Source organism: Gobius niger (genome assembly GCF_951799975.1).
Source record: "Gobius niger genome assembly, chromosome: 2".
NCBI lineage: Eukaryota > Metazoa > Chordata > Actinopteri > Gobiiformes > Gobiidae > Gobius > Gobius niger.
In genome coordinates this window covers 21,297,734-21,322,735 of record NC_136853.1, presented here as the reverse complement: position 1 = coordinate 21,322,735, position 25,002 = coordinate 21,297,734, and the positions used below count along the sequence as shown (strand labels likewise).

Sequence of the window (25,002 nt, the reverse complement as noted above, 5' to 3'; positions counted from 1 at the left end):
TGAGCACGAGAACTAAAGGTATTGTTTCAAAATGAGTATTATCTTTTACAAGCTTTGTTTCTTCAGTGGCTGTAGTGACGTGGTCAGGGAATCAGATAAAGGGCAATTCTCACCAAGTCCTTCCTGTTGTTTTCAGCGGCCTTTTGTTTGGTTACAAGGCCTCGACATGCTGTTCTCAGAGAATCAGAGGAACACTTGAGTCTGAGAGTGTCTAAACACTTGACACTGGGGAACAGCACCTTGCTTTTAGTGGGCCATAAACAGCTCATCCTGGACCCACCGTTGACGATATTGATGTGTGTGCGTAAATGTGCAGTATAAATATATGTGCAGTATAAATATATGTGCAGTATAAATATACGCACATCACCAGGTGCAGGGCTACTACAGTGAACAGGGGAAAGCCTGCACACTGACTTCAATGATTAGACACAGTTTGATTAGAGGAAGTATTTACTGGGATTTAAAATGTTCAAGTGCAGGACTCTGCTCTTTGAAGAGATCTGCATTTTACTTCCAGGTTCAAGTTGTATGCCTTTTTTCATCAAGAGAGGAAAAAAAAGGATATTTTTTTTTGTTTTTGACATTCTTGACCGGGCAGACACAACAACAACAGGAAAAAAGGGCCCTTTTCACAGGTGTCAGGAAGCACGGGAAATAAACAATCTGAACACTGGAAAACACTTTTGAACTAGTGAAGTGTCAAAGGTGAGGCCTCTGTGAACATCCGGCGTGGTAGCACAGCGGTTAGTGCTTGTGCTTCACAGCTAAAAGGTCCCGGGTTCGATTCCCTTCTGTGTGGAGTTTGCATGTTCTCCCCGTGTTTCCTCCAGGTACTCCGATTTCCCCTACCACTAAAACATGTACAATAGGCCAGGATGAATGAGAGTGCGAGTTCGGGACGACGGATGGAAAAATAACAAAAATAGAACAATAAAAATACTAGACTATGCTGCTAACTAGACAGAACCAACGACGGCAGCGATATGAGGAGCTTAATAAATCTAAATAGATAAAGGATCATCAACATTTTGGCAGATGGCCATTTAATATCTATATTTTATAATGTATTACTTTTAATTTACTCTTTGTCTCTGTGAAAATGCAGCTGTGCAATCCAAGTTGAATAAACTGTGTTATGGACATGGATAAATGTACTAGACCTAATGCATATTATATACAATTTCCCAATTCAGCAAAAAAAAAGTATTGTGAGACCATATTCTCACTGTTAAACAAGTAAAGACACAGTTATAATGTGGTTCATTTGGTGGTTTATTATCTAATCAGGATGCACTTGAATTACATGAACACAGCAGTTTTAGCGCTGCACATTCGCTCCTTGATTAGTTTATAATCTGTGTTTTAAATATGCAAAATACAGAAGAGGGCAATAATAAAAGAACGTTATAACAAGAGAAACAGATTCTTAAAGTGAAAAAAACAACAACACATCTTCAGATCCATAAGTTAATGCTACATTTTCACACCGGCTTCACTCCGGTCACTGCTGGTCAGCGAGGGTTGAGCCACTTGGGAGCCTTGACTGACTGCTGCACAGTGTTCTGTGGGGTGCTCAGCTCTCCGGATCCGGCCTCTGAGGCTGAAATCAATACATGGATTAGCAATTTTCATAAGAGGGCACTTGAGTAAAGAGACCTAAGACAAAAAAGCAAGAACATCTACCCAATTGCAGTTCGGGTTTGAGGTTGCTGGCAAGTTTGGCAAAGAACCTGAGAGTGAGGCAAGCTCCTGTCTCCCTGTCACAGATCCCCCCCTTGCAGTTGCACGTCTTGCGACATTCAATTCCATAAGTTCCAAAGAGGCAGTCTGTCAAAAGAAGAAACAACATTAGAACAGGTGCTGTGTCTTATCATTGTAGCAGGTCTGGCATGATATATGGAGTCCAGAGAAGTTGCTGAGATAAACTATAAATAAACTAATGAACTGTCGTCGACATTTAGAACATTGTGTGGACTGGATCCACACAGAGCAATAGCCTGTAGTCCCCTTTGGAAAGTGTGTCATCTGCATGAAATTAAGGGTAGCATCGATCAAATCCGGGAACCCTGACAGCACATACCTTTGCAGATCCCGTACTCATCTCCATAGTCATCTTCTTCCTTGTAAAACTCGCAGTACAAGCCAGGTCCGCACTTCACCCCGTGCATCCCAGACACGGTGCGATAGCAGTGCTCGCCTCTGCCGGCGGCACAGACCTGACAACATCCGCAGTCATCCAGGACGGTCCGTGTGCAGAGCCGAGTCCCGCACGCTGCCTGGTTGCATCTGTCCGGACAGTTCACTGCGTACTTCACATTGACGCCCCAAGATGCAGCATTCCGCACCACAAGTGAGGACAACACCGTGATCAGTAGAAGAGACATGGCTGGGTCGATGGGATTAAGCCTGGATGGACGCTTCTTTGGGATGAGAGTTGAATGAGAATGTCTCTGGAGGACTTGGGTGAAGTGATCTATGGCACTTCAAGTTGTAGCCTAATGGTCATCAGCATCCAACAACTTTGTTTTAAGTGTGGCCTCCCCTTGTCAATTTCCTTATTCCGTTGTTGTTGTGCGTATGCCAGTCAACCACCCCCCCCACACCCCCCACCCTTTTTTTCTTCCTTTTTTTCTTTTTTTAGAAATCCGGCATGGAAGTGGGATTAAAAACTCCATCCAGCAATTGAAGTTGGCCTGACCCGATATGTTATAAGTTTGCTTAGGTTTGTACGTGATATACAGGCCTATATATTTATACATATATATTTATAGCTATATATTTTCTTGTCTTTGTGACGGATCGAGCGTCGACTCCAAGAAAGACCCCGTGCATGATTTTTCTTTTTTTTTTGTAATCACCCGGTGACTGTTTCCAGGTTGCCAGACGTACGATAACGATCGTATTTGTGCGATAATTTTGACCCCTGTACGATGTGTTCAGAGTGCCAGATGAGGTCTAATTAAATGCACTGTCCCCTCTCAGCAGCGCTTTGCTTTCGCTCTGATCTGGAGTCAGTCTTTGCCTCCGTATTCACGTAGGTGTAATATCTGCTGCCAGAAGGAGAGACTGTCCCTGGATCAGTTTCACAGTTCCACTATCGCATTATCCTCCTGCCTCGGCTGCAGCCATGGTATTTGATTGCATGTCATGCGTGTGTGCGCAACGCAACATATAGGACAGTGCGTGAGCTTGTGTTGTAGCCTCGTTAGTGGTGATGATATCAGCCATATTTTGCGCAGGTGCTACAGCGGTATTGACTTATTTATAGTGTACGATATAGTGTGTCCTGAAATACAATAGTTCTGAAAGCTTGGTACGATATATTGGTTTGGAGAATCTGGCAACCCTGGTGCGGATTGAGAGGAAAAAACACAATAGAATCAGAAAACAAACAAACAAAAACAAAGACGCTTTGGCATCACAACATTGAGCAGACCTCGAGAGAAAATACTAGAATTTTATTGTTATTTTATTGTTATTTTTGTTGTTGTTGTTATTTTATTTTATTTTATTATTATTTTATTTTGTTTTATTTTATTTTATTTTATTTTATTTTATTTTATTTTATTTTGTTTTATTTTATTTTATTTTATTTTATTTTATTTTATTTTATTATTATTATTATTATTATTATTATTATTATTATTATTATTATTATTATTTTAATTTTATTATTATTTTATTTATTTATTTTTATTTTATTTTTTAATTTAATTTAATTTAATTTAATTTAATTTAATTTAATTTTATTTTATTTTATTTTATTTTATTTTATTTTATTTTATTTTATTTTATTTTATTTTATTTTATTTTATTTTATTTTATTTTATTTTATTTTATTTTATTTTATTTTATTTTATTTAATTTTATTCTATTCTATTCTATTCTATTCTATTTTATTTTATTTTATTTTATTTTATTTTATTTTATTTTATTTTATTTTATTTTATTTTATTTTATTTTATTTTATTTCTTTTTTTTTTATTTTTTTTTATTTTTTATTTGTATTCTTTAAAATACTAGAAATGACAGTAGTATCATAAGCGGTCATGATGCTGCTCGTGGCGCTTCCCCTGCCTGGACACACGGGGGCGGTATCAGCACCACCGCCTCGCTCTCAGCACAACAGCGCCGAGGAAGCGGCGGCAGCTGAAACTGGAGAAGGTTGAGGTTGAGAGGTTTTCGTCCGAGGGAGACCTCATTGGGGCGAGACAGGTAACGCATAACATTATCCACCCGGATTTTGCGGACAAGGTAACTTACTTACAGGCCCCTGGCAGCGCTGTTGACAGATGTTCGATATCAATTGAAGTGACTTGCTTTATCTTGTGGGAGACGCGGGGCTCGGTCGTGTTTGACAGTCATGGAGCAGGACTAGCTCTGCACTGCAGCCCCGTTAGCTCAGCTGTCACCGCGGATGCACAATAATACCGGTGTTTGTGAATGTCACTCGGGAGACCGCTTGCCCAATCCTTGTATTTCGGTCCATATGGCCTTATAACTAAGAGGAAACACCACGCGCCGTATAAAAGAGACAAAATGCAATTGAAGGCGTTTTTATATTGACAGCAGCGGCATGACGGGGGAGGATGTGTCAGTATATGTGTCAGTATATTGCATATTTTATCGTGTACAGCCTGATACACAACATACTGTTCCAGCTTCGTTCTGGGTATTTATAAAGTACACATTAAAGGCTGTCCCACAGTAGTTTTTTTGCTTTACACCTCTCAGCAGTCCTTTGGCTACATTAAATTATCATTGTATGGGGCTAAAATCAGCCTTTCCCAGATTGTGTTGAACGCTTGTTGTGTTACTTGCAAAGTGTTGCTTTTATCTTCAAAATACGCCACTGTCCGACTGGAACTAGGGCTTTACTTTATCAACAACGTGTGATGTTATTTTTGGCCAGACTGGAAACCATATAGCTCCTGCAGCCTCTCGGCCAGCAGAATGTTCTCCCGCTCTGTCTCACTTTATTTATTTATTTGAGCTGAATTAAAGGCCCTGTACCTGTTTTTTTGTTCACTCTGTAAAAGGTTTAGACTGTTACTTGTGTTCCAAACTCAATTCTAACTTGTTAACTCATTTCTAATCCGTCACAAGGATGATTTATTACATTTCACTGCAGGGTGCAAATTATCTTCAAAGTAATGTAAACAATTAACAACTCAACTAGCCTGCGGGTCTATGATTGATAAAAATGCTTTGTATTTAGATACACATCGGTCTAATTCCCAACAAAATACCATGATGAGGCAAAAAAACTAATGTTATTCCTCTACTAGATTTAAATACTGAATAGGGCTTTTAACATGTCTTCATTTATCTACTAGCATGACTTCTGAGCCAAAGAACGTCTTAGTGACTTCACAGCTTTGTTCTTTTATCCCCATTTTTGGCAAGGCTGCATTTTGAAAACGTTAAATCTTCATGGAAATATGTACAGCAGCTATAGTTTTTTTATTTATTTATTAAACTTCACTAATATAGTCAGTGTAACTCTGTAATAGCTGCAGTTTATGACTGACTGAGTGAAGCAGCCAAACTGCAGCCTCGATTGCCTGGGCATGTGTGGCTGTATCGTATGTCAGAGAATGAGGCGATCAACGTGATCGTGAGAACTCCATTCTGACAGACATTGATGGTGATTATGATAATAGTAATGACTTACACATTGCACTTTACAAGCTGGTTTTACTAAGTTTCTCAAAGCGCTCCACTGTAGTCATTATTATTCAGTTACTCCACACTCAGTGGTGGTAAGCTACTAATGTAGCCACAGCTGCCTTTGGGGTAGACTGATGGAAACGAGGCTACCGATCTGTGCTATCGGCCCCTCCGTCCACCACCAACCGCTCACTCACACACTACATTAATTCTGGCTATTGTACATGTTTTTAGTGGTAGAACATGTAAACTCCACACAGAAAGACCCCGTCCAGGAATCAAATCCGAGACCTTCCAGCCGTGCAAGTGTTAACTGCAGCACCACCATTAACAATAGTAATAATAATAATAATAATGATAATAATGCATAATAAATACATAGATAATTATAGTAACATACTACTACTTCTTCTACTACTACCATAATAATGATAATAATAATGAACAGTATTATTATTACATTTGTAAGAGTCATTTTAGAGGCCTTTTATGTATGTGTACCACCAGCCACTAAGTGGCACTGCACTCCCTGTATGTTTGACCAGGTGAGCCTATTTAAGTATAAGTGTTGAAATAAGGAATGAAAGGATTCTTCACTCAGCACAAGAGTATTGGGCTCTTTCCACGTGCACTGATCACCTTTTTACTTTGCCAGCTTAGTAGCCAGTGGTACAGGGCCCCCGGCTGCTACAATAACAACAATGATCTATTTTTTAATTCATGTATTCACCTTTTCATCAACTTCTAAAGTGCTGTTCGAGGCAATGCATCCAAATACATAATCGAAACAATAAAAACAATTCAATCAATCAATCAGTAGTTTTGTATTGCCCAATATCACAACAGGAGTTGCCTCACAGGGCTGCACCAATTCACAAACCAAATGTGACCATTTACTGTTTTTTTCTCTCGATACCGATACTTTGACAGTACTTTTTCCGATACCGGTACTAAAATATTTGTCATCTAGAACCATAACACAGAACAATAATGTTAATATATTCTGTAAAAGACCATTTGATTCTAAATTTGTATCATTTATTTGAGCTGAAACAACCACTTCCTTTAATGTCCCTGAACCAAACAAGCAAAACTTTGTCTCTAAAGATACAATGTTTTTTCAGATACTTGTAACAGGCTCGCACACTGAATAACAAGAGTCAAGGTGACAAATTGATTAAAGGATAATTTAAATAATTTATAAATCAGTGCAAGATAAAAGCAGTTAGATTTTTTTGAGTTTTGTTTATTTGACCTTTTTCAAAAATTTCAAAGACAAGTTAAAATAATATAACCCAGATTTCTAGGGACAATAAGAATTACTGATCACTTTTATGCATATTCTCTAAAAGTTCTTATATGTTGTCAAATGTAATTCACAATAAATTTGAGGCAATCCGAATCTTTGAGTTTCTGTGGTGTAGCGTTACTGTTAGTTCATTTAAACCTGAGGCAGCCCTTCTTTTTTGTTTTCAAATTAATCTCCAACAGAGAGGTGAAACTAGACGGCAACTTGAGAAATATGAAGTGTCATACCGTAGACTGTAAATGCTACTTATACTATTTCCAATGTTTGTGATCTTTTTTCCCCCAACCCTTTAGGTTCTCATTCAGATCCATATAATGTCCTGTCATGATGCCGGGCCAGAACCAGTTGTTGCTGAAGTGGCAGGAGCATTTCAACAGTTCCTGGGCTTCTGAGGACACCACACAGACGGCCATTCGGAGTGGAGCAGCTTCACTTTACAATAAACTGCTTCAAAACAAAGAAGTGGTGACTTTAGCCCAACCTGTTCAGGAGCTTATTGGTCCGCGGTTGCCAGACTTTGAATGTGAGTCTTGTGCCTCAGTGGAGAAGGAAGAGTATTTGTCATCTCTCCTTCACAGCCAACGATGGCTGGCACACCGGATGCTGACACAAACCTCCTACAACTCTGGCCTTCAGCACAGGCTGGTAGTTCTCCAACGAATTTTCTATGCTCTACACAGTAAATATCATGACAAATTTCGAACAAATCTGCCCTCCCAGTCTTCAGGCAATGTGCCTAAAAATGGGCATGTTGAGCTGGCCTCTGAGGGCTTCCTACCCAGCGGAATATGTAAAGTCAAGTCGGGCACAGATGTTTTGATCGAGATGGGTGTGCGGACAGGTTTGAGCCTGTTGTTCTCATTATTACAGCAAAACTGGAGGTATGCGGCGTCTGTGCACCCTGAATCAGTGCTGTGTAATGATGTGCTGTCCACAGCTTCCTCTGTGCTGGCCTCATTACCTCCCCTGTCTCTAGCCAATGAGAACAAGATCCCTACAGTGGGACTGGACTGCCTTGCACAGGTTGGGGACTTTCTGAAAAAGACCTCAGTTAATAGTGGAGTGGGTGGTGCGGATGTGACCGGGAGGAGACTATCCCTGGAGCTGCTGCTGGGTTTGGCGATGCAGAGAGGCTCTCTCAAATACTTGCTGGAGTGGGTGGAGGTGGCTCTGGCTGCTTCACGGTCCTGCTCTGCCTTGGACACCCACCAACTGGTCGGTGTCGGATTTGAGGTCATCTACCAAACTCTTCTTCAGATGAGGCAATTTTCTGTATGTCCTTTTTTCTGCTTATTAGACAAATCACCTTTTATGGGTAGTTGTAGCATTGCTATATTTCACAATGACAATATTTTAATGCATCAGATTCATTACCTAAACAATCTAATCAGTTTGCATGAAATGTACCCTTCATCATAATGATTATGCATGTAGGAACTGTCACATAATAAAAAGCTGAAATGATTTTCTTACTTTTCTTTCCAAGGGTTTAAGAGGTGACTGTGTCAATACTCAAGTACTAAAGAAGGATTCAGAAGGATTTTGTCAACTTTCACAGGCAGCACTGTGTCTGTTTGAAGAGGTGAGAGTCGCTCAAATCATCTGCGATAAACACTAGACACATTTGATAACTTCCCTTTCTTTTCAACAGGTGTGTAATCTGGCATCCTACTGCCTGTGCTCCTGTAATAGTGATGTGGTGACGAGTGCAGACAATGACGCTGTCATGGTGTATGTGTGGGGCAGTAACAGCAGCCATCAGCTTGCAGAGGGGACGCTCGAGAAAATTCTGCTACCCAAACTGACCCAGGGCTTCAGTGACGCTCAAATGGTGTGTTTTCTGTATGACTATCCTATTACCACAGTGTTTTATGTGCTTGATGTATGGTTGATATTTTTTCATATGCAGATAGAAGCTGGTCAGTACTGCACCTTTTCAGTGTCTGCAGATGGATCAGTAAAGGCCTGTGGAAAAGGAAGTTATGGACGTTTGGGTCTGGGAGACTCCAACAACCAGTCAATGCCCAAGAAACTTGTGCTGGAGCCCCACAGAAACATGAAGAAAGTGTCCTCTTCCAAAGGCTCTGATGGCCATACCTTAGCCATAACTGTAGATGGCCAGGTAAGAAGTATAGAGTAAACTGAAACTCAACTTTTATTCTAATTTAATTTAGGATTTAATTTAATCTTTACCAAAGTAGAGACATTTTATATTGTGTCCGACATAAATGAAAACAAAAGTTACTTTTAACCTTCATCCTTCAGGTCTTCAGCTGGGGTGATGGAGAGTATGGAAAACTAGGCCATGGAAACAGTGCAACACAGAAATATCCCAAAATGATCCAAGGACCGCTGGCTGGCAAGGTTAATATGTTTAATATGTTACAAATCTTGAGTGATAAATGGATAACACCTCCTCGTTCGCCAGGTCGTGGTCTGTGTGTCTGCTGGTTACAGACACAGTGCTGCTGTGACCTGTGATGGAGAGCTTTATACTTGGGGAGAAGGGGATTTCGGTCGACTAGGTAAAAGGTTATGCTTCCCCTTGCTTGTACTGTAGATAAACAAACGTACACCGCAGTTAACAGTGTTTTTCTGTCCAGGCCATAGTGATAGTCAAAGTCGAAATGTGCCTACCTTGGTGAAAGACATCAGCAGTGTGGGGCAAGTGGCTTGTGGCAGCTCCCACACTATTGCTGTGGCACAAGACGGGCGCACTGTGTGGTCATTTGGAGGAGGAGACAATGGTATTAATGATCACAAATGGCTATAGGCGTTATATCTGTTGAACTAATCCAACATATCACTCAATGTTGCAGGAAAACTAGGTCACGGGGACACCAACCGTGTGTTTCGACCCAAGGTCGTAGAAGCCCTGCAAGGGTTTATCATCAGAAAAGTCTGTGCAGGCAGCCAGTCGTCTCTAGCTTTAACTTCTGCAGGACAGGTGAGATTATTCTTTTGGATTTTCATCATAAATGAGGTTTAAAAGTGTTTTAAACAAAATGAAGGTGTAATATAGTAAAATACTGTACAAACAAATGTCTATGCTGCTGGTGAATTACTTGAATTTTATTTGTCTCCAGAATGGCAACATAATAGTTTACTGTGCTGTCCTTTTTGTGTCGTTGAGGTGTTTGCATGGGGATGTGGCTCTTGCTTGGGATGTGGTTCTTCTGAAACAACCTCTTTGAGACCGAGATTCATAGAGGACTTGAGTATCACTAAAGTTATCGATATCTCTTGTGGAGACAGTCACTGTCTTGCACTTTCCCATGGTAAATAAAGGCATATCGCATTTATAGTGATGGGTTTTTTGAATTTTAACATATTTGTTTCTGACAGAAAATGAAGTCTATGCCTGGGGAAACAACACAATGGGCCAGTGTGGCCAAGGACACACTTCCACACCCATTACCAAACCCAAGAAGGTGCTTGGTCTGGAGGGGGTGTCAATACAACAAATAACAGCGGGGACATCGCACAGCTTGGCATGGACGGCAGTACCAACAGACAGGTATATCTTCTTCATATAACCTCTATGCCCTATTTGCCAATACCTCCATGTTGTGTTCCCAGGCAGTTGGTGGCATGGCATAGACCCTTTTGTGTGGATCTGGAAGAGAGTACATTTGTATATTTACGCAACTTCTTGGAAAATTACTGTGAGGGTATTGAGAATGATACACCACCTGCCCCTTTCATGTCTAAAAGGTAGTTCAAGTTTGTTTGTTTTGTACATTGTTAAATTGTTGGAATCTGTATTAACACATTGACTAACCCCTTCATTTTTTCTTCCTAATGATTTACCTGCTTGCATGGTCTCTTGGTACTTCAGAGATCACCATCAATTCCTTTTACTGTGCATGAAGCTGCTGTCTATCCACTTGTCCTTGGCACATGCGGGGGGCACTGGTGCAATTGTTTTGGGGGCTCAGGGCAGGCCTCTTCGTAATCTACTATTCAGACTCATAGATACCAATATGCCCGATGAGATACAACAGGTAAAACACGAGTCCGGACTAAAGAATTGAATTACAGTTGTAGTCTTTGTTGGTATACAGCTTGTCCTTTACTATGTTTCCCAATAGGCTGTCTTGAACACACTGTCCATTGGGGCATCTTTACTGCTACCTCCACTTAGAGAAAGAACAGAACTTCTGTTATCACTTCTCCCACAGGGCCCACACAGTTTCAACAACCTTTCTAAAGGACAGGTTGGTAATGCATTGTGTAAGTTTTAATTGTGTATTATATAGAATAAAAGTGTACAGAAAAATTGTAATCTAGAGTTTTTGAGTTTAAGACATTAAGTTTTTGACATTTCCATAATTGCACTGGTTAGAGTGAGATAAAAACTCCTTTGACAGCAGTAGTTGGACATGCATCTTAGTTTGGAGGTTTACTATTAAATCTAGTCCAGTTAACTACTTTCTAATTTCTATGGAAAGTGCTTGGACGACTGAGAGGTTGCACTGCCGCGCATATTACATATGTTTCACTCACAAATGCATTAACAAGTTCTTGTCTTGTTTAGCGTCTCCAGCTAGACATGGTTCTCAGCAGCCTTCAGGACCAAATCCACATTGCATCTTTACTTGGGTACAGTACCTTTGGGGAGGTGACAGCCCTGGGGCTCCCTCTGGCACCCGCCTCGTCAGCCCAGCCATTTTCTGTGTCTAGCTCTGGTGAACCCTATGACCCCTTGAACATGACAGAGGTTCTGCTCAAGACACTCCTCCTCAGCATCGGCTTTTACACGGTACACACCCTGTTCAAATGCACGTTTGTTCACATTTAGTGGATGTTAAAAACTGTTTTTGCAGGAACGGGCGTTTGGTGAATTAGAGAAAAACAGCGATAAGCAGTTACCTACTGAAAGTCACGGGCAGACTGATCAACCCTTGCATTTCCACCAACTGCTGTCTGGACTTCATAAGCACCTACTAGCACACTGCTACATTCACCTATCAGCCGAGGTACTTTCATCTTTAAGTGATGGATGTTTGTTTCACTATTTGTCAAGGCCAACACACACTAGAACGCAGCGCCACGTCATGACGCGTGTCCATGTGGTGCGTCCACACACACTGGAGCGCGTCAAACTGTGGGGCACTTTATACACGCGCGTCTTCCATTTATCATTGCTATATTTCGGTCAGAGCTGCAGGAGAGAGAGCAAATGTGGCTATTCTTTTAAGGTTAGACAGGAGTTTACTGCTAAGACTGAAGCTGGAGTCCGGAGGATGGTTTCTCCGTCGGCTGCTCGTCCCGTCACTCCCAACAAAGTTCACAGCGGTCTCCCTGTCTGTCACAGGCCAGAGACCTGACCGTGTCACTGCAAAAGTAGCGGTTTGCTCCGTGGTGCGGAGGATAAGGTGCCGTGGCACGTCACCGCAACCTTGTTGTGCGTTTTTTCACAGGAAACAATAGAAGCGGCTTTTTTGCTGCGCATCAAAGCGTGCATTGGCCTTTAAAAATCCCTGCGCATACATTTACGATGCTTCATATACACATATATACTGACTTACTAACTCGGAGCTCATGTTTAGGGTGACAGCAGTGCAACATTACTTTGTGAGCATCTTTATCTTCTACTGCCTTGTGCTGCTGAGACACTAAGGAGGTCAACAAAACTTCTCAAACAGAGCTTGTTGGATAAGCAAATTATGGAGAAGCTGCACAGTGAGTTTAACGAGTTCCACTTTCAGGACGTCATGAACAGTGCAGTCTGCTCTGATACTCTGTTCTGTATTTCAGCCGTGCTCTATAACTCAGTCTCTGGAAGTCTGTTGTGTCAAGTTATGTACGCCATGCTGCTGCTTTCTCTAAGTACAGTTCAACCTCTCCTGAGCCAGCTGTTGGCTCTGCTAGAGAGCCTTAACAATTTCACAAAAATGTTGCCCGAGACCGCCCTACAGGAGGAACAAGAGCTCAATGTGGAATGTCAAACACACCGAGGTAAAACAATAGGTGCTTCTTTTTCTTTTGAAAATGATTAAGTTGAATTAAGATGATTCTAGGTTTTATTGGATCTCTACAGGAAAAAATGAAGAAAGTGCTTCCCAGAATGATGAAGAGTCCATGTGGGTTTGGATGCTGGACTTGGAAAGATCTGTTGCGTTGGCTGTTGGCCGTTGCCTTGGTGGGATGCTGTTGGGCCCCCCACCCTCTCTCCAAGAGAAAGAGTCAGAGGGCTGGCTCTCAAATATCTTACTGCGCAATGGACTAGAAATGGACTTTCAACATCTCGGTAGGAAAATGTCCCTGTTTTATTCTACAGTATTTGTGGATGTTGTTTATTTAGCATGTCTCTTTGTACACAGACTCGAGCATGGCATGGCTAACTGAAGAGGTTTTCCTTGGGGCCAATGAAACCAGACTAACTGAGTTCAATTTAAGTGAAGAAACTCAGATTTTACTGGAACTGGCTCTCGGATCAAACAAAGGGGCAGCTCTTAGCCTCTGGAAGAATTTAGAGGAGTATTCTCACAGCCGAGGTACAACATTCTTCTCTTTTATCTGCAGAGACATGTACTAAAATGATTTGTTTATACAATTTATGAAGAGTGGGAAAGCGGAGGATTTGCTGGAGACTGCCTGCTTCAAAGAGTTTGTAGATGCAGTTTGGCTGTTCTTCTCAAGCACACAGGCCTACAGGACAAAGCATATTGGCAAAACAGGTCAGTGACTTTTTCTACACAAATGGTTTTCAGGGTTGTTAGAGTGAAAATGTATTTAAAATATATTTGCTTTGCTATAACTGCGATGTATTGTACCTGTATGTAATGCTATAAATGTTATTTATTTGATTTTAATGTATTATATATTGCACATAAACAGGTATGATCCTTGTGAGCAGCTGTTGGATGTCTACGAGACTGTTTATAAAATCAGAAGTGCTTTGTTGGCCTATAAAAACATTCCAATGACATCACAAGTTCTTTCATCCATGAAACAGGTAATATACTTCATGTTAATACTCTGGTGAAAATATAATATACTAAGCATAAACATTTAAGTATGTTCAAACATGGTTACAGTATGTTTGGTAGAGTACACGGTAAGTGTGCCATGTTGAAGCAACTTTGTTGTGTTAAGTGCTTTTAAGTTAAACTTTATTGGGTAACCCTTTATATTAAGGTGTCCTCGTTAAATATTAATAAGGTATTAATAAACATTAATAATATGTTTGTAAAGTTTTAACACACTGCTTATTATACTTTTATCTGTTACTTTACAAATCGGCCTTTAATAATACGCGTATTCATAGCAAACCCTTAATCTGACCTTAACCCTAACCCTAAAATGATTAAATTGGCACAATTTTAAATGTGCTTGAACTAAAAAGGAGACTTTGATTTTCAGGGGTATGTTTGAAGTGCCTGTACAAAATATAATTATATATTTCTTTTGGTAGCTTTGGTAACAGTTTGGTAACTGTGGTAACTTTGTCGTTTCAATTTCAGCTAATATTCTTAGTACATTACACATTGGCCACATACATTTGGTCTTGATAAACCACTGAACCAGATAACAATTACAACACATGCAAGGACTAATAGTCCATTTTTATCAAGATGATTTATGAACAAAACACAAACTGTCATTGTGCATTAAAGAATACATATGGAAATGAACTGTACCTGATATTTTGTTGCTTGTAGTGGAGCAAAATTAGTGTTGTCCATATTATTATATGATTTCTATGACGGTGACCCTGAAAAGTGACCCTGCCAGTTCTGAAATGTTCCTATAAACTCATCCCTGTAAAGAAGGAATGAGTTTGGACCACAACTAACATTTTAATTGCGTGGTTTCCTCTTTCATGGTTTGTAATCAAAATATCAGGTATAGGGCCTTTAATTACACTGCCTGGCCAAAACAGTAAAGTAGCACAAAAAAGTGTAGTGTTTAAGCCAATTAAGAGGCCATTATCAATTACATTCACTTGTTTATTCATTACATTTGTTTAAAAATACTGTATGTTGAAATATTGTTAGTATACTTTAAAAACAGAAATATAGTGTACGCTGAGTGTACTTATATTGAGTTGTGCCAGTATACTTGAAATATATTTAAGCATAGTTGTTATAGTGAGTAAACAGTTTGCTAATTACAGACACTCCAGTCTCCTCAGAGCGTTGAAGCTTATGGAGAAGGAACTGGCATATCTTCAGAAGATGCAGCAAAAGATTTGGAGCAACAGTCCACCAACTGTGTTGAGGCGCAGGCACAAGCTAAACACAATCAAGAGGAGGCGACGGGGGAAGAGCAGTTTGGTAACCGAATGTATCTGTCAGGTATGAAGCACCTGTGTTTATCTGCAGTCGGTGCCCAGCCACACTTACGGAGCATTTTGTGTGCGTCTTTGCAGAAGTGCTGGAATCATTCATGGCCACTCGTGAAGCAATGCAGGTGCAACAGAATGTGACGGTGTACGAGTCCTTTGGCACGAGCAGTGGGAGCCCAGTGTGTGATTCTGATCTCAAGCCGCAGTTGGACAACCAACAAGAATCAGAACAGGGCTTGTCCTACCCTGCTGCTTGCCATCTGGTGATTTCCCGCTGCCTTTTTCTTTTGCTGGGTGTAAGGGCAGCATGTGTGGAACCCAGTGAAAGAGAAAGCAGTCCTACTACAAACACCGCAAGAAGGTCAGTGCAGAACTGGGTGTTTGATGTTGGAATAGAACTCTTTTTGTCAACAATGTTTCTTTTCTGTAGGAAAGTGGTCGACTCCTTGCTGTTGGATGATGGGCAAAAAACTGTACGACTCTTTGTATCTGAGATTAGTCATTATTTATTTACTATATTTATTATCATCATCCTCATTGCTTCTCTGTTTGTAGACTGGTGAAATAAAAAACACGCAGCCATGTTTCAAAAATACAATGGGTGAGAAAGAGTTTGTGACACTTCTTTAAAGGATTTGTAATAGTAATGATTACTTGTGAGTTTCAGGTCTACCTCTGTGTTCTCTGGGGGTCATGAAAGAAGCTTGGCATCGCTTGAGGCAGTGTATTGGTCCTGCCACCTCGCCGCCACATGCTGGGAGTAAAATATCATCTATTCTTCATCAAATTTTTGAATTTGTCTGTGGAAGTCTAGTCCACACGCGTGAGGCATCATCAACGTGGCACAGCGACCAGCCTTGTGCTCAGGCAGACCCGAAGGCCATTACACGTGCTGTACTGCAGCAACAACAAAGGGCTGAGGTAGGTCCTCATTTTTATCTACCACATTTATTCATAACATTTTTACTCATAGCTGCCTTTTTTGTTGCTAGATGCGACTTGAAGCGCTTTGTCAGATGTCGTGCTTCTTGTCTAAGATGGAGGAAAAAGATAACTATGTCACATCATCTGCGGCATTACTGCAATCTGTTCAGCTACAGTTTCTCTGTGGCTGCTTTGGGCTAGGAACACAAATGATCAGTTTTCACTCTGGTGCAGATTATGAAGCGCAACATTACATGGTACCACTTGTTTGAAATGTGTTTTCCAAAATCATCAGCAGAATGTAAACACAGCTGTTTTCTTTCAGTCATAATTTCATGAGTTTTATTTGTTGTTCATTGATCTAGAATGGTACACATTCAGCTTCTGTAGAAACACAACGAGAGCTACAATCTGCAGCCCACGATTTTTACCATCAAGTTGTGTGCATCCTCAGACAAAGAGTCCTGTTGGAGAAAGAAAATCCAGGTTTGACCTTTTTTATTTATGCATTTTTCATAATTTTCCCAACAGCTTGACTTGGTTTTGTATTTCTGTACAGGTTCTTGTCAGCAGCTTCTTCTGGCCATCATGTTTGCACTAAATTTCTGTTACAAGTCCGTTGACCTGGTGCTAGTCATCAAATCTGGCATCCTTGAAATTTTGTCTTCGCTCACCAACGACAGCTGTTATCTGATGAACCAGGGCTGGTTTGCTGCATCAGCATCTGCACCCGCTCTGCTCAGTGGGGCGGTGAAATTAGCGTGTGCACGTTTGCTACAGATTTTCACTGTAGCAGCAAGGTGAGAGTGTAGTGAATGTTCATTTGGTGCTGTGTGACATTAATGGCATTATGGCTTTTTTCAGCTTCTGTGAAGACTCTTTACCAACAGAAATTTCAGTTGAACTCATGGAGGTTATGCTCCAGCAGCTCCAAAATATTCTGTCCACCCTCCAGCAAGTCCAAGCCATAGACAAAGGCCCAGCTGAGAGAGGAGATCTGGACTGCAGTGTATTCACTATGGATAAAACTGGTGACAGAACTTTGTTATTATCATGTTAGAATCTTGTGAATCAAGATGTCTTAGATGTTTGTATTTTTATTTTTTAGGTCTGAAAAACAGCAAAGTGGTCGAATCCCAACTTGCAGATTTTCTAGTATTTTTGAGGCGTGTCCTCTCATCACGAGTAATGAGCAGACTCTGCATGTTTGTAAAATGTGTTGATCCTCTTATAGCCATTATATCACAGAAGTGCACTTCAGGTAATATTTCTAAAACACTTGTTACAGTATAATACATCCAGAACTTTAAGAAAAACACTTTTGCAGGTTCCCCAAGCATCTATAATCTCCGCACAAAGCTTTTGGCCTTCCATATTTTAGAAAAGCTACTACCTCTGTGCTCTGAGCCAGATCAAATTCAACAGGTTTGGTAAAATATTTTGGCTACTGCTTTTGTTAAGGTTTTAACTTAGACAGTGTTTTTGATTCTCCCGTAGATTGTGAAACAACTCTTTCAGCTCTTGTCTGTGTACATGTGGGAGGAGCCATTGTCTGAAAGGAACCTTGTGGAGGTGGTTGATAAGAACTCCAGGGTAAAGATCTGAGCGCCCTGGTGCTGCATATATTTAGTGACTAAATGTTACTCTATTCTTTTTTTCACAGAGTCCTGGTGGCTTTGAAGAATGTATTTCAATCGGGGAATTTTCATTTGATCCACACAAGCTCATTTGCTGCACGTTAGAGAGTGGAAACATTCTGTGTCACGGCTCAGGTGGAAAAGGCTATGGCTTGGCAACAACGGCCATCACTTCGGGTTGTTTTGTATGGAAGGTTTGCACTCTTACTACTTTGGTTTAAGGACATTTGATACATGCTAACAGTAACATATTACTAATCCTTCCTTTTTAGTTTCACATCACGAAAGAAAACCGAGGCAATGAGGGCACATGCATTGGTGTTTCGCGTTGGCCAGTCAGAGACTATAATCATCACACCACCACTGACATGTGGCTGTATCGGGCCTATAGTGGTAACTTGTATCACGGGGGTGAACTTGTCCGTAGTCTTCCATCCTTTACCCAGGGTGACACTATCACATGTATCTTAGACATGGAAGCACACACTGTATCATTTGCTAAGAATGACAAGGTTTGTCAAACAAACACTAGTCATTATAATTTGCCAGACTCTTCGCTTACTGTGTATTTTTTGATAGGACCCAAAGCTGGCCTTTGAAGGTGTAGCAGCCCCTGAACTGTATCCTTGTGTCCTATTCTATAGTAGTAATCCGGGAGAGAAGGTATTGTTTTATTTATCTCTGTGACGGTGGTGTACCAACAAAATTCAGGAAAACAATGTTGAACTGTGTTTTATAGGTGTCACTGCATGACCTTCAGATGCGAGGCATGCCAAGTAACTTACTTCCTGGAGAACCCCTTTGCAGTCCCCAAACTACTGTGCTTCTTGAGTCAACCTTGCAGCTTCTCCGTGGCCTTCATCAGTGTGACCACTGGTCATCAAACATAAATGAGCATATCCACACCCAGTTGGAGCTCATTAATCCACTGTTGAAAGAAAAAGATTTTAAACAAGGTCAGAGAACGCCGTCCATTCTCTTTCTGTTAACGTTACTCCAATTTGTAGGATGATTTTAGGATTATTCATAAAATTATGTTAAGAATAACATATATCATACTGCATTTGTGTAAACACAGGAGTTTTCCTTTGGAGTTAAATATTTTTAAGCCATAATCTGTACTTGATAGTTATAGTGTTGCTAATGTTTCGCCTCTCATGCTGACTAAGGGCTACTAGTTTACTCCATCTTAAAGCCATAAACCACTCCTTTGCTGACAGTGAGCTGTAGCTTAAGAGAAGTGATGGTTTTAGAGATGTGTCAATTTTTAGATCAGAAGACAGTAACTGGGCAGATAGCTCAGGGTACAGAGTGATTTAACTGACAGATATTACACATGACTTGGTGTTTTATTGCAGTTGTTATTTTTATGTTTTGCAGATTGCAGACATGATAGCAACAAAGAAGAGAATGAAAAAAAAGTGTGTACTGATGACACTAGTGAAAAGCTGCCACTTAGTGTTTTCTTGTCAGAAGCCAAACTCGCAGCTCTTTGCACTGAAGTGTGGCCTGTGCTTGCAATGATCGGAGGAGTGGATGGTGGTCTTCGAGCAGGAGGTGTATGCAGACACAGGCCCAGTGGGCGCAAGGCTATTTTACTGGGAGTCCTCAAAGAGGGAAACACTCTTGCTAAACTTCAGTGGGAGGAAGGAGACCTATCTGCTAGGTATTTTAAATTACGCTTCATACAATACACTTGCTTTTCATTTCCCATTGATATCATACATTCTTATAGTTGCCATGTTTTGAATCTTTCCGACTGTTTATTTTTTTCTGTTTATTTTTTTCTGTGTCTTATCTTGTCATTCTGATTCAGATTATTTCATTATTAGTTACCTTTCTTGTGTCATTTTTCTTCTTCTTCCCTCATCTTCAACCTTACTTCCATTAAACCCTTTCCTGATGCCTCCCCAATCTGTATCTGTGCCTTCTCATCCCTTTCAATGACTAAGCTACGTGAATTCTTGGTCACCTAGCGATACAGCCATCGCCTCCCTGGACCCCTGCCACATGCCCTGCTGTGATGTCAGCCGACTCGGAGGCCTGAAACCAAAGATCTTATTAGACCTCATTTATCTCATGGGTGTGCTGGAGGAGCATGGATGGCTGGGAACTTTGCCAACTTCCCCAAAGAAGTTCTCTGAAAGTGAAACCCAGTGTTGCTTGGATGAAGAAGTGGGGGAAGATGTTTGGCAGACAGATAATCAAAAAGGGGAGCAACAATTTGAAACGGACCCCTTTCCTTCCCCAAACAGTGATGTGATCAAGAAGACTGAGGACCATCAGGATCAGATTTCCCATCAATCATTAAGAAATGACACCCTTTCTTTAGAGATGAGAGCAGTCAAGGTGTCATACCTCCTCACTGGAGCTCTGAAGTCCCTAAATGTAATGTTCAGCTGTGAAAAGCTATCAGACTTGCTTCTCGTGGCTAAAAATGAAGCTTCATTTCCTAATCTTGACCAGTCCAAAACTCAGAACAAACAATGGGATGAAAATGCTGAGCTGTGCTCAGTGATGCAATATGTGGTTCAGAACATGGTCAAATGGGCAGTTCGGCCTTGTCCCATCAAACAGAGGGTGTCCCTGACAGATCTGGAAAGGGCTCAAATTATGATCTTCAAAGGAGCTCTAAACAACTCAAGTGATAATAGCAAAGGTATTTCTTACACTTCCTGGCTAGATTTCATTTACAGTGAGTAAAGTTACTAAAATGACCTTCTCTTGCAGATTCTGGACACATTATGCCCTCCTACCCCATATCCAAATCATCCAGTTCAGTTTCCTTGTACAGCGCCGGGTCAGAGGGGACTGCGATATTTGGTCAGTCTAACAGAGCCTCTGCTTCATCATCTAATACTGATTTGGCTGCATCCCTTCCTACAAGTCTGCACTCAGAGGGTCTGGAGAATTTCAACCCTTTCCTTCCTATCAGCCTTTTGCAGTGAGTATTTATCATCAATAGACTGAGAAAAATGTATAACCCTTGTAGGGCTAGATCTTGTGTTTCTAAACGCAGGCTGCAGACGAGACGTTTGCACAGACTGGTGGCGCTCTGTTCAATCTTCAGCTTAATATCAGAAAAGTGGGCAGGACAGGGGAGGACAGGGGTGGACAGACTCCCATGGCAATGTCATGCACACAACAGTGGCGGTGCCTAGGATCCAGTTTAGTTTAGTTTAGCAGAGATGTGGACAGAGACTGGAAGGTCCGCAGGCCACTCGCTGCAAACGAGACGAGCCTGAGGTGGGCGGGGAGAGAGAGGCTGCAGCCCACTGCACTGGACACCACTAAAATGTGCAAATGTACTTAATCAAAAGGATTTAATTGATCAGAAAGTGTCACATTGGCGACGGAAAAGTTGCAGTTATGCAGTAGTTGCAAGGAAATTGTAGCTTATTGGAACATTTGCCCTACAGTTGCAGCAGGATTCTTGGAGGGCCTGAATTAATGAAAGTTTGCTATGTGCCCAGTTTGTGAAAGGCTCTTCAATCTTGGATTTTGGACTGAGCTGTACATGAGGAGCAGCAATGTAAAAAGTAAACGCAGCATGAGCAACCATTCTGCCCTCGGCCCACCTCCGCCCAGCGGGCCAAAGTCCGGACCCGAGCTGGACCTGAGCAGGGTTTGAATGCGCTCAAACTGCACAAACAAACCCCGCTGAAGGGGCGCTGAGTGCGCCCTTAAAGGAGATTGAGCAAAGGGAATGCAGCAAAGTAAGAAGTCAGCTGCTTGTAGCACAGGCCTCCGCCGACCCACTTTTACTACTTTGCACTAGCGCAAAGTAGTGTGAGCGCAGGATCGCGGCCTCACCTAGGCCAATACTGTCCCCAGGCAGAAGATCGGCCGCTTAAAGTGTTGAAGTTACACTTAGTTAGGCCAAACAGATTTGTACCACTGTATTGATATGTTCATTATTTTGTCTTTCTAATTGTCTTCAGACATATGGTGCTTACACGATTCCCTACGCTCACTGGTCTAGTTAGCCCTTCACCCATGCTGCACCCCTGCTTCAGCCTTGCCAGCTCTACTTCTTGCGATGCTTTCACAGAGCAGCAAACTAGCTTCATGGAACCTGGCCCCTCCAGCACTCAGCCCAGATGCAGTCTGGGTAAGAAGCCTCAATTTTACATAGATGAGTTAAACTGTTTTATTATTTAAATATCTAGGATTGACACATAAAATATTTTTGCATGGCCTTACCAACCCATGGTAAAAGTCAATAAATAATTTGGACTGCTTATGGTGATTTTGAAATTGAAAATGGTTTTACTTTGTGTACAGTCTCCAGATAATAGTACTTTAATATGAAAAAAAGCCCTGCATGCTTGACATTGACAAATGCAGGTGGATTTGGGCTGTGTTTTCCTAACTAGCCACAGTGGTGGGTCAGACTGGTCCTATTCATTTTCCTAAAGTGTCCTCTCATTGACGCTCTTTAAAGGGACTATACAGAGGTCCCCCTACATGTTCCAGCAATGTCCTAATGTGTAGAATGAGCCCAGACCTGTTCGCCACAACTGCCTCTAAAATCCTGCACTGTCACTCAAAAAGGTGTTAATTTGGTCCGAAATGCCGTCATGCACGAGCTTAATATAGAACTGCAGTTACGCGTAAGACCTGGGGGGGCAGTAGTGAGTATAAAATGACAAACCTTTAAATATCTGGACATCATACTGCTGTACTATAATTCCCTTGGAGCGTTTAAATATTGTCTGCTCGAGCTCATGTGCTCTGTCACGTATACCAGCATGCTCTCACCTGCGCCAAGCAGCTCCACACAACAATATCACAGCACACGGACTTTCTCCTCTCTTTTTCTCAGCAACTATCACTGAGCCAGAGGATCCCATTGGCTGTCCGTTAAAACACTGGGCGATCCTTGATCTAAATTACGGTTGTTACTGTTGCTGACTGCAGTGGTCTATACTCGAACTGGGAGATCTGTACACAAACTTTATAAAAAGCTTTGATATACATTCTAAAACGTCGTCAATGTACATTAAATCTGGTTAAGCAATAAAGTGATCACCTTTCTTGCTGTGCTTACCGTTCAAATGTAGAGTGCATTTTAACAAAGTGTATTCATTAACCATTTGTTTGAATTTAATATTTATATTATTTTTTTTAACTACCAGAACGGACGCAGACATTTGTCACCAGTCGTCTACTAGAAATGGGATTCTCTTTGAGGCACATCTACTGGGCTATGGAAGCTGCAGGTACTGCTTTGTGACGTGAAGTGGGCATTACTGTTTCAAACACGTAATCACGTAGTCAGTTTCAACTCCATCCATCAACACTTTTCATTAGTTAAGTTTAGTTTGGTTAATTGTCATTGTATTTAGAATACAACAAAAATCAGGCACAGGCAGAAAAAAAAGTTACCAGAAAGAACCAGTCACATTTAATGTACATCATTGAAAGTGACCCCACGCACATGAAGAACAATAGACAATTGATGAAGTCAGAGGAACATCATATCAGGTCTAGAGAGCAGCATTTAGTAGCTGGTCTTACAAAACTCAATGGTGCCACCCAAAATCAAATGACATCACATTTCCTCTTAATAGTGTGGTCATCCACATGACGCATATCGAACATTTATTGACATTCTGTATGTTTGTCCATGTGGTCCTCGTTCTAGATTTAACAGGTGACTTTGACTCTCAAACCATTGAGGTGTTAGCCAGCTGGATGCTCGAGCACCCCCTGAGTGAAGAGCAGCCACCCGCACACACTGCTCATCTAGATGGGGCTCCTGACACACCATCTCCAGATGGGCCAGAGACTGTACAATGTCCTGAACAGCTCACAAGTCAAACCAGTGAAAGGTATGACATTCTTTCCAGGGCAACTATCACATGGATTAACGAAGCCACAAAATACTTTTACCTTGAATACTTTATTTTTCAATCATCTCTTATTGTGTGTTTAGAGAATTTCTAAAAAAAAAAAAGTCTTCCATTGTTATCTTATTTTAGTCTTTTGCCGGGGCTTGACTGGATTGAAAGAGAGAATGTCTTGGATGTCCATTTAACCAGAAATCGCCCGCCACCAGCAAGAAGGCGACGCTCAGGACCAACTCAGAGGACCTCATTTAGAAGAGCAGGTTTGTTACAGTGTCATACAATGATCATGTTGATTGTGTGTTATTATTTTAGGCACTATCAACACATCTTTTCAGATATGCCATCAAGCTGTCTCCTGCCACAACTTTACCAACCACAGACTGGCTTAAATGAATGGGCCGAGCACATGGAGTTTCATCCCTTTGCTACTGAAGAAGAGTCAGAGTTGGACTACATGGATGATCCCTATCGTGACGAATCTTATGAGGATCTGCTTACCACTTCTTTTTTCAGTTTAGAGAGAGATGCTCTTCAAATAGTTGAGGTACCCTTGAACACCCAGAGATGTTCATAAATTACATTATTTATATATATATATATGTTTTTTTAAGGTTGGTGAAGAACACAGTCAAATGGTCAAGTGTGAGCTGTGTAATACACTGACCCTTCAGTTTAACAATCACATAAAGCGGCGACACCCAGGATGTGGTCAGAGCGCCGCACGTAAAGGCTACGATAGCACTGGTGCCTATGTGGATGTTTGGTTCAAGGGCGAGTGTGGCTCAAATTTTCCTTTCTACTTGCTATGCAGCTCATGCAGAGAAAAATATATGGCTACAAATATTTGTGAAACAAATTTGAAACATGAAAGGTACTTTTTATTTCAAAGCGTGTCATTTTACACAAATACATGTAGTTATAGCTTTTTTGTGTGTTCACGTTACATAGGAGTAAAGGGGTCACCTCAGATCTCACTGGACAGTTTGACGGCACATTAGATGGTAGGTCTTTGCTTTGGTTTTGTTTTTTACCTCAAAACAACAGCAAACTACAAAATAAACTTTTGTAGTTATAGCTGGCAAATTCATCTTTTTCTTTCTTTTAAAGACACTTGGGAATTGAGTACCTCAGACTGTGTGTCAGACAAGCTGACTGGACTGGAAGACTTTGGGCTCCTGCTGAGACCACTGGGACTGAATGAAAAGAAGCTGGTGCCGGACCCCATTGCCTTCTCTGAACCAGACCCACTTGGAGGACTAGCCTACAACTCGGCTGATCCTGTAAAAGCTGTGGTTGTAAAAAGTATGTACATAA

General features: G+C 41.2%; 2 protein-coding genes across 2 annotated transcripts in view; one reads left to right on the top strand and one right to left on the bottom strand.

Moving 5' to 3' along the window:
- Positions 1 to 1,268: 1,268 nt before the first annotated feature.
- esm1 (endothelial cell-specific molecule 1) lies at positions 1,269 to 2,576 on the bottom strand. The gene is made up of 3 exons (XM_079551578.1): positions 2,084 to 2,576; positions 1,687 to 1,830; positions 1,269 to 1,603 (listed from the first exon to the last, which is right to left on the bottom strand). The coding sequence occupies exons 1-3, from the start codon at positions 2,385 to 2,387 to the stop codon at positions 1,515 to 1,517; spliced, it is 537 nt and encodes a 178-aa protein (XP_079407704.1). The 5' UTR covers positions 2,388 to 2,576; the 3' UTR covers positions 1,269 to 1,514.
- Positions 2,577 to 4,135: 1,559 nt separating this feature from the next.
- The window catches only part of LOC306960013 (putative E3 ubiquitin-protein ligase HERC1), a 30,917-nt gene continuing 10,050 nt past the window's right edge, over positions 4,136 to 25,002 (top strand). Inside the window, exons 1-49 of the mRNA XM_079552272.1 lie at positions 4,136 to 4,218; positions 7,276 to 8,254; positions 8,469 to 8,564; positions 8,634 to 8,813; positions 8,892 to 9,104; positions 9,248 to 9,346; positions 9,411 to 9,507; positions 9,586 to 9,729; positions 9,802 to 9,929; positions 10,116 to 10,260; positions 10,328 to 10,499; positions 10,562 to 10,696; positions 10,821 to 10,986; positions 11,074 to 11,199; positions 11,520 to 11,744; positions 11,809 to 11,961; positions 12,535 to 12,667; positions 12,743 to 12,943; positions 13,026 to 13,235; positions 13,309 to 13,482; positions 13,551 to 13,665; positions 13,826 to 13,943; positions 15,105 to 15,285; positions 15,360 to 15,654; positions 15,706 to 15,748; positions 15,831 to 15,876; positions 15,943 to 16,196; positions 16,268 to 16,456; positions 16,565 to 16,685; positions 16,759 to 16,999; positions 17,064 to 17,230; positions 17,308 to 17,460; positions 17,527 to 17,624; positions 17,697 to 17,792; positions 17,863 to 18,030; positions 18,109 to 18,348; positions 18,416 to 18,499; positions 18,576 to 18,805; positions 19,233 to 19,502; positions 19,789 to 20,495; positions 20,567 to 20,780; positions 21,778 to 21,947; positions 22,975 to 23,058; positions 23,484 to 23,670; positions 23,821 to 23,948; positions 24,024 to 24,232; positions 24,300 to 24,559; positions 24,637 to 24,689; positions 24,796 to 24,990. Of these exons, the coding sequence (XP_079408398.1) occupies positions 7,307 to 8,254; positions 8,469 to 8,564; positions 8,634 to 8,813; positions 8,892 to 9,104; positions 9,248 to 9,346; positions 9,411 to 9,507; positions 9,586 to 9,729; positions 9,802 to 9,929; positions 10,116 to 10,260; positions 10,328 to 10,499; positions 10,562 to 10,696; positions 10,821 to 10,986; positions 11,074 to 11,199; positions 11,520 to 11,744; positions 11,809 to 11,961; positions 12,535 to 12,667; positions 12,743 to 12,943; positions 13,026 to 13,235; positions 13,309 to 13,482; positions 13,551 to 13,665; positions 13,826 to 13,943; positions 15,105 to 15,285; positions 15,360 to 15,654; positions 15,706 to 15,748; positions 15,831 to 15,876; positions 15,943 to 16,196; positions 16,268 to 16,456; positions 16,565 to 16,685; positions 16,759 to 16,999; positions 17,064 to 17,230; positions 17,308 to 17,460; positions 17,527 to 17,624; positions 17,697 to 17,792; positions 17,863 to 18,030; positions 18,109 to 18,348; positions 18,416 to 18,499; positions 18,576 to 18,805; positions 19,233 to 19,502; positions 19,789 to 20,495; positions 20,567 to 20,780; positions 21,778 to 21,947; positions 22,975 to 23,058; positions 23,484 to 23,670; positions 23,821 to 23,948; positions 24,024 to 24,232; positions 24,300 to 24,559; positions 24,637 to 24,689; positions 24,796 to 24,990 (9,061 nt within the window). The 5' untranslated portion in view covers positions 4,136 to 4,218; positions 7,276 to 7,306. The remainder of the gene's footprint in view (positions 4,219 to 7,275; positions 8,255 to 8,468; positions 8,565 to 8,633; positions 8,814 to 8,891; positions 9,105 to 9,247; positions 9,347 to 9,410; positions 9,508 to 9,585; positions 9,730 to 9,801; positions 9,930 to 10,115; positions 10,261 to 10,327; positions 10,500 to 10,561; positions 10,697 to 10,820; positions 10,987 to 11,073; positions 11,200 to 11,519; positions 11,745 to 11,808; positions 11,962 to 12,534; positions 12,668 to 12,742; positions 12,944 to 13,025; positions 13,236 to 13,308; positions 13,483 to 13,550; positions 13,666 to 13,825; positions 13,944 to 15,104; positions 15,286 to 15,359; positions 15,655 to 15,705; positions 15,749 to 15,830; positions 15,877 to 15,942; positions 16,197 to 16,267; positions 16,457 to 16,564; positions 16,686 to 16,758; positions 17,000 to 17,063; positions 17,231 to 17,307; positions 17,461 to 17,526; positions 17,625 to 17,696; positions 17,793 to 17,862; positions 18,031 to 18,108; positions 18,349 to 18,415; positions 18,500 to 18,575; positions 18,806 to 19,232; positions 19,503 to 19,788; positions 20,496 to 20,566; positions 20,781 to 21,777; positions 21,948 to 22,974; positions 23,059 to 23,483; positions 23,671 to 23,820; positions 23,949 to 24,023; positions 24,233 to 24,299; positions 24,560 to 24,636; positions 24,690 to 24,795; positions 24,991 to 25,002) is intronic.

Bases quoted from the DNA above. Each gene is read 5' to 3' on its own strand.
- esm1 (XM_079551578.1), bottom strand. From the start codon at position 2,387: ATGTCTCTTCTACTGATCACGGTGTTGTCCTCACTTGTGGTGCGGAAT. The intron at 1,831-2,083 runs GTATGTGCTGTC...TTCTTTTGACAG, and splicing joins TGAGTACGGGATCTGCAAAG to ACTGCCTCTTTGGAACTTAT. The intron at 1,604-1,686 runs GTAGATGTTCTT...TATTGATTTCAG, and splicing joins CAAACCCGAACTGCAATTGG to CCTCAGAGGCCGGATCCGGA.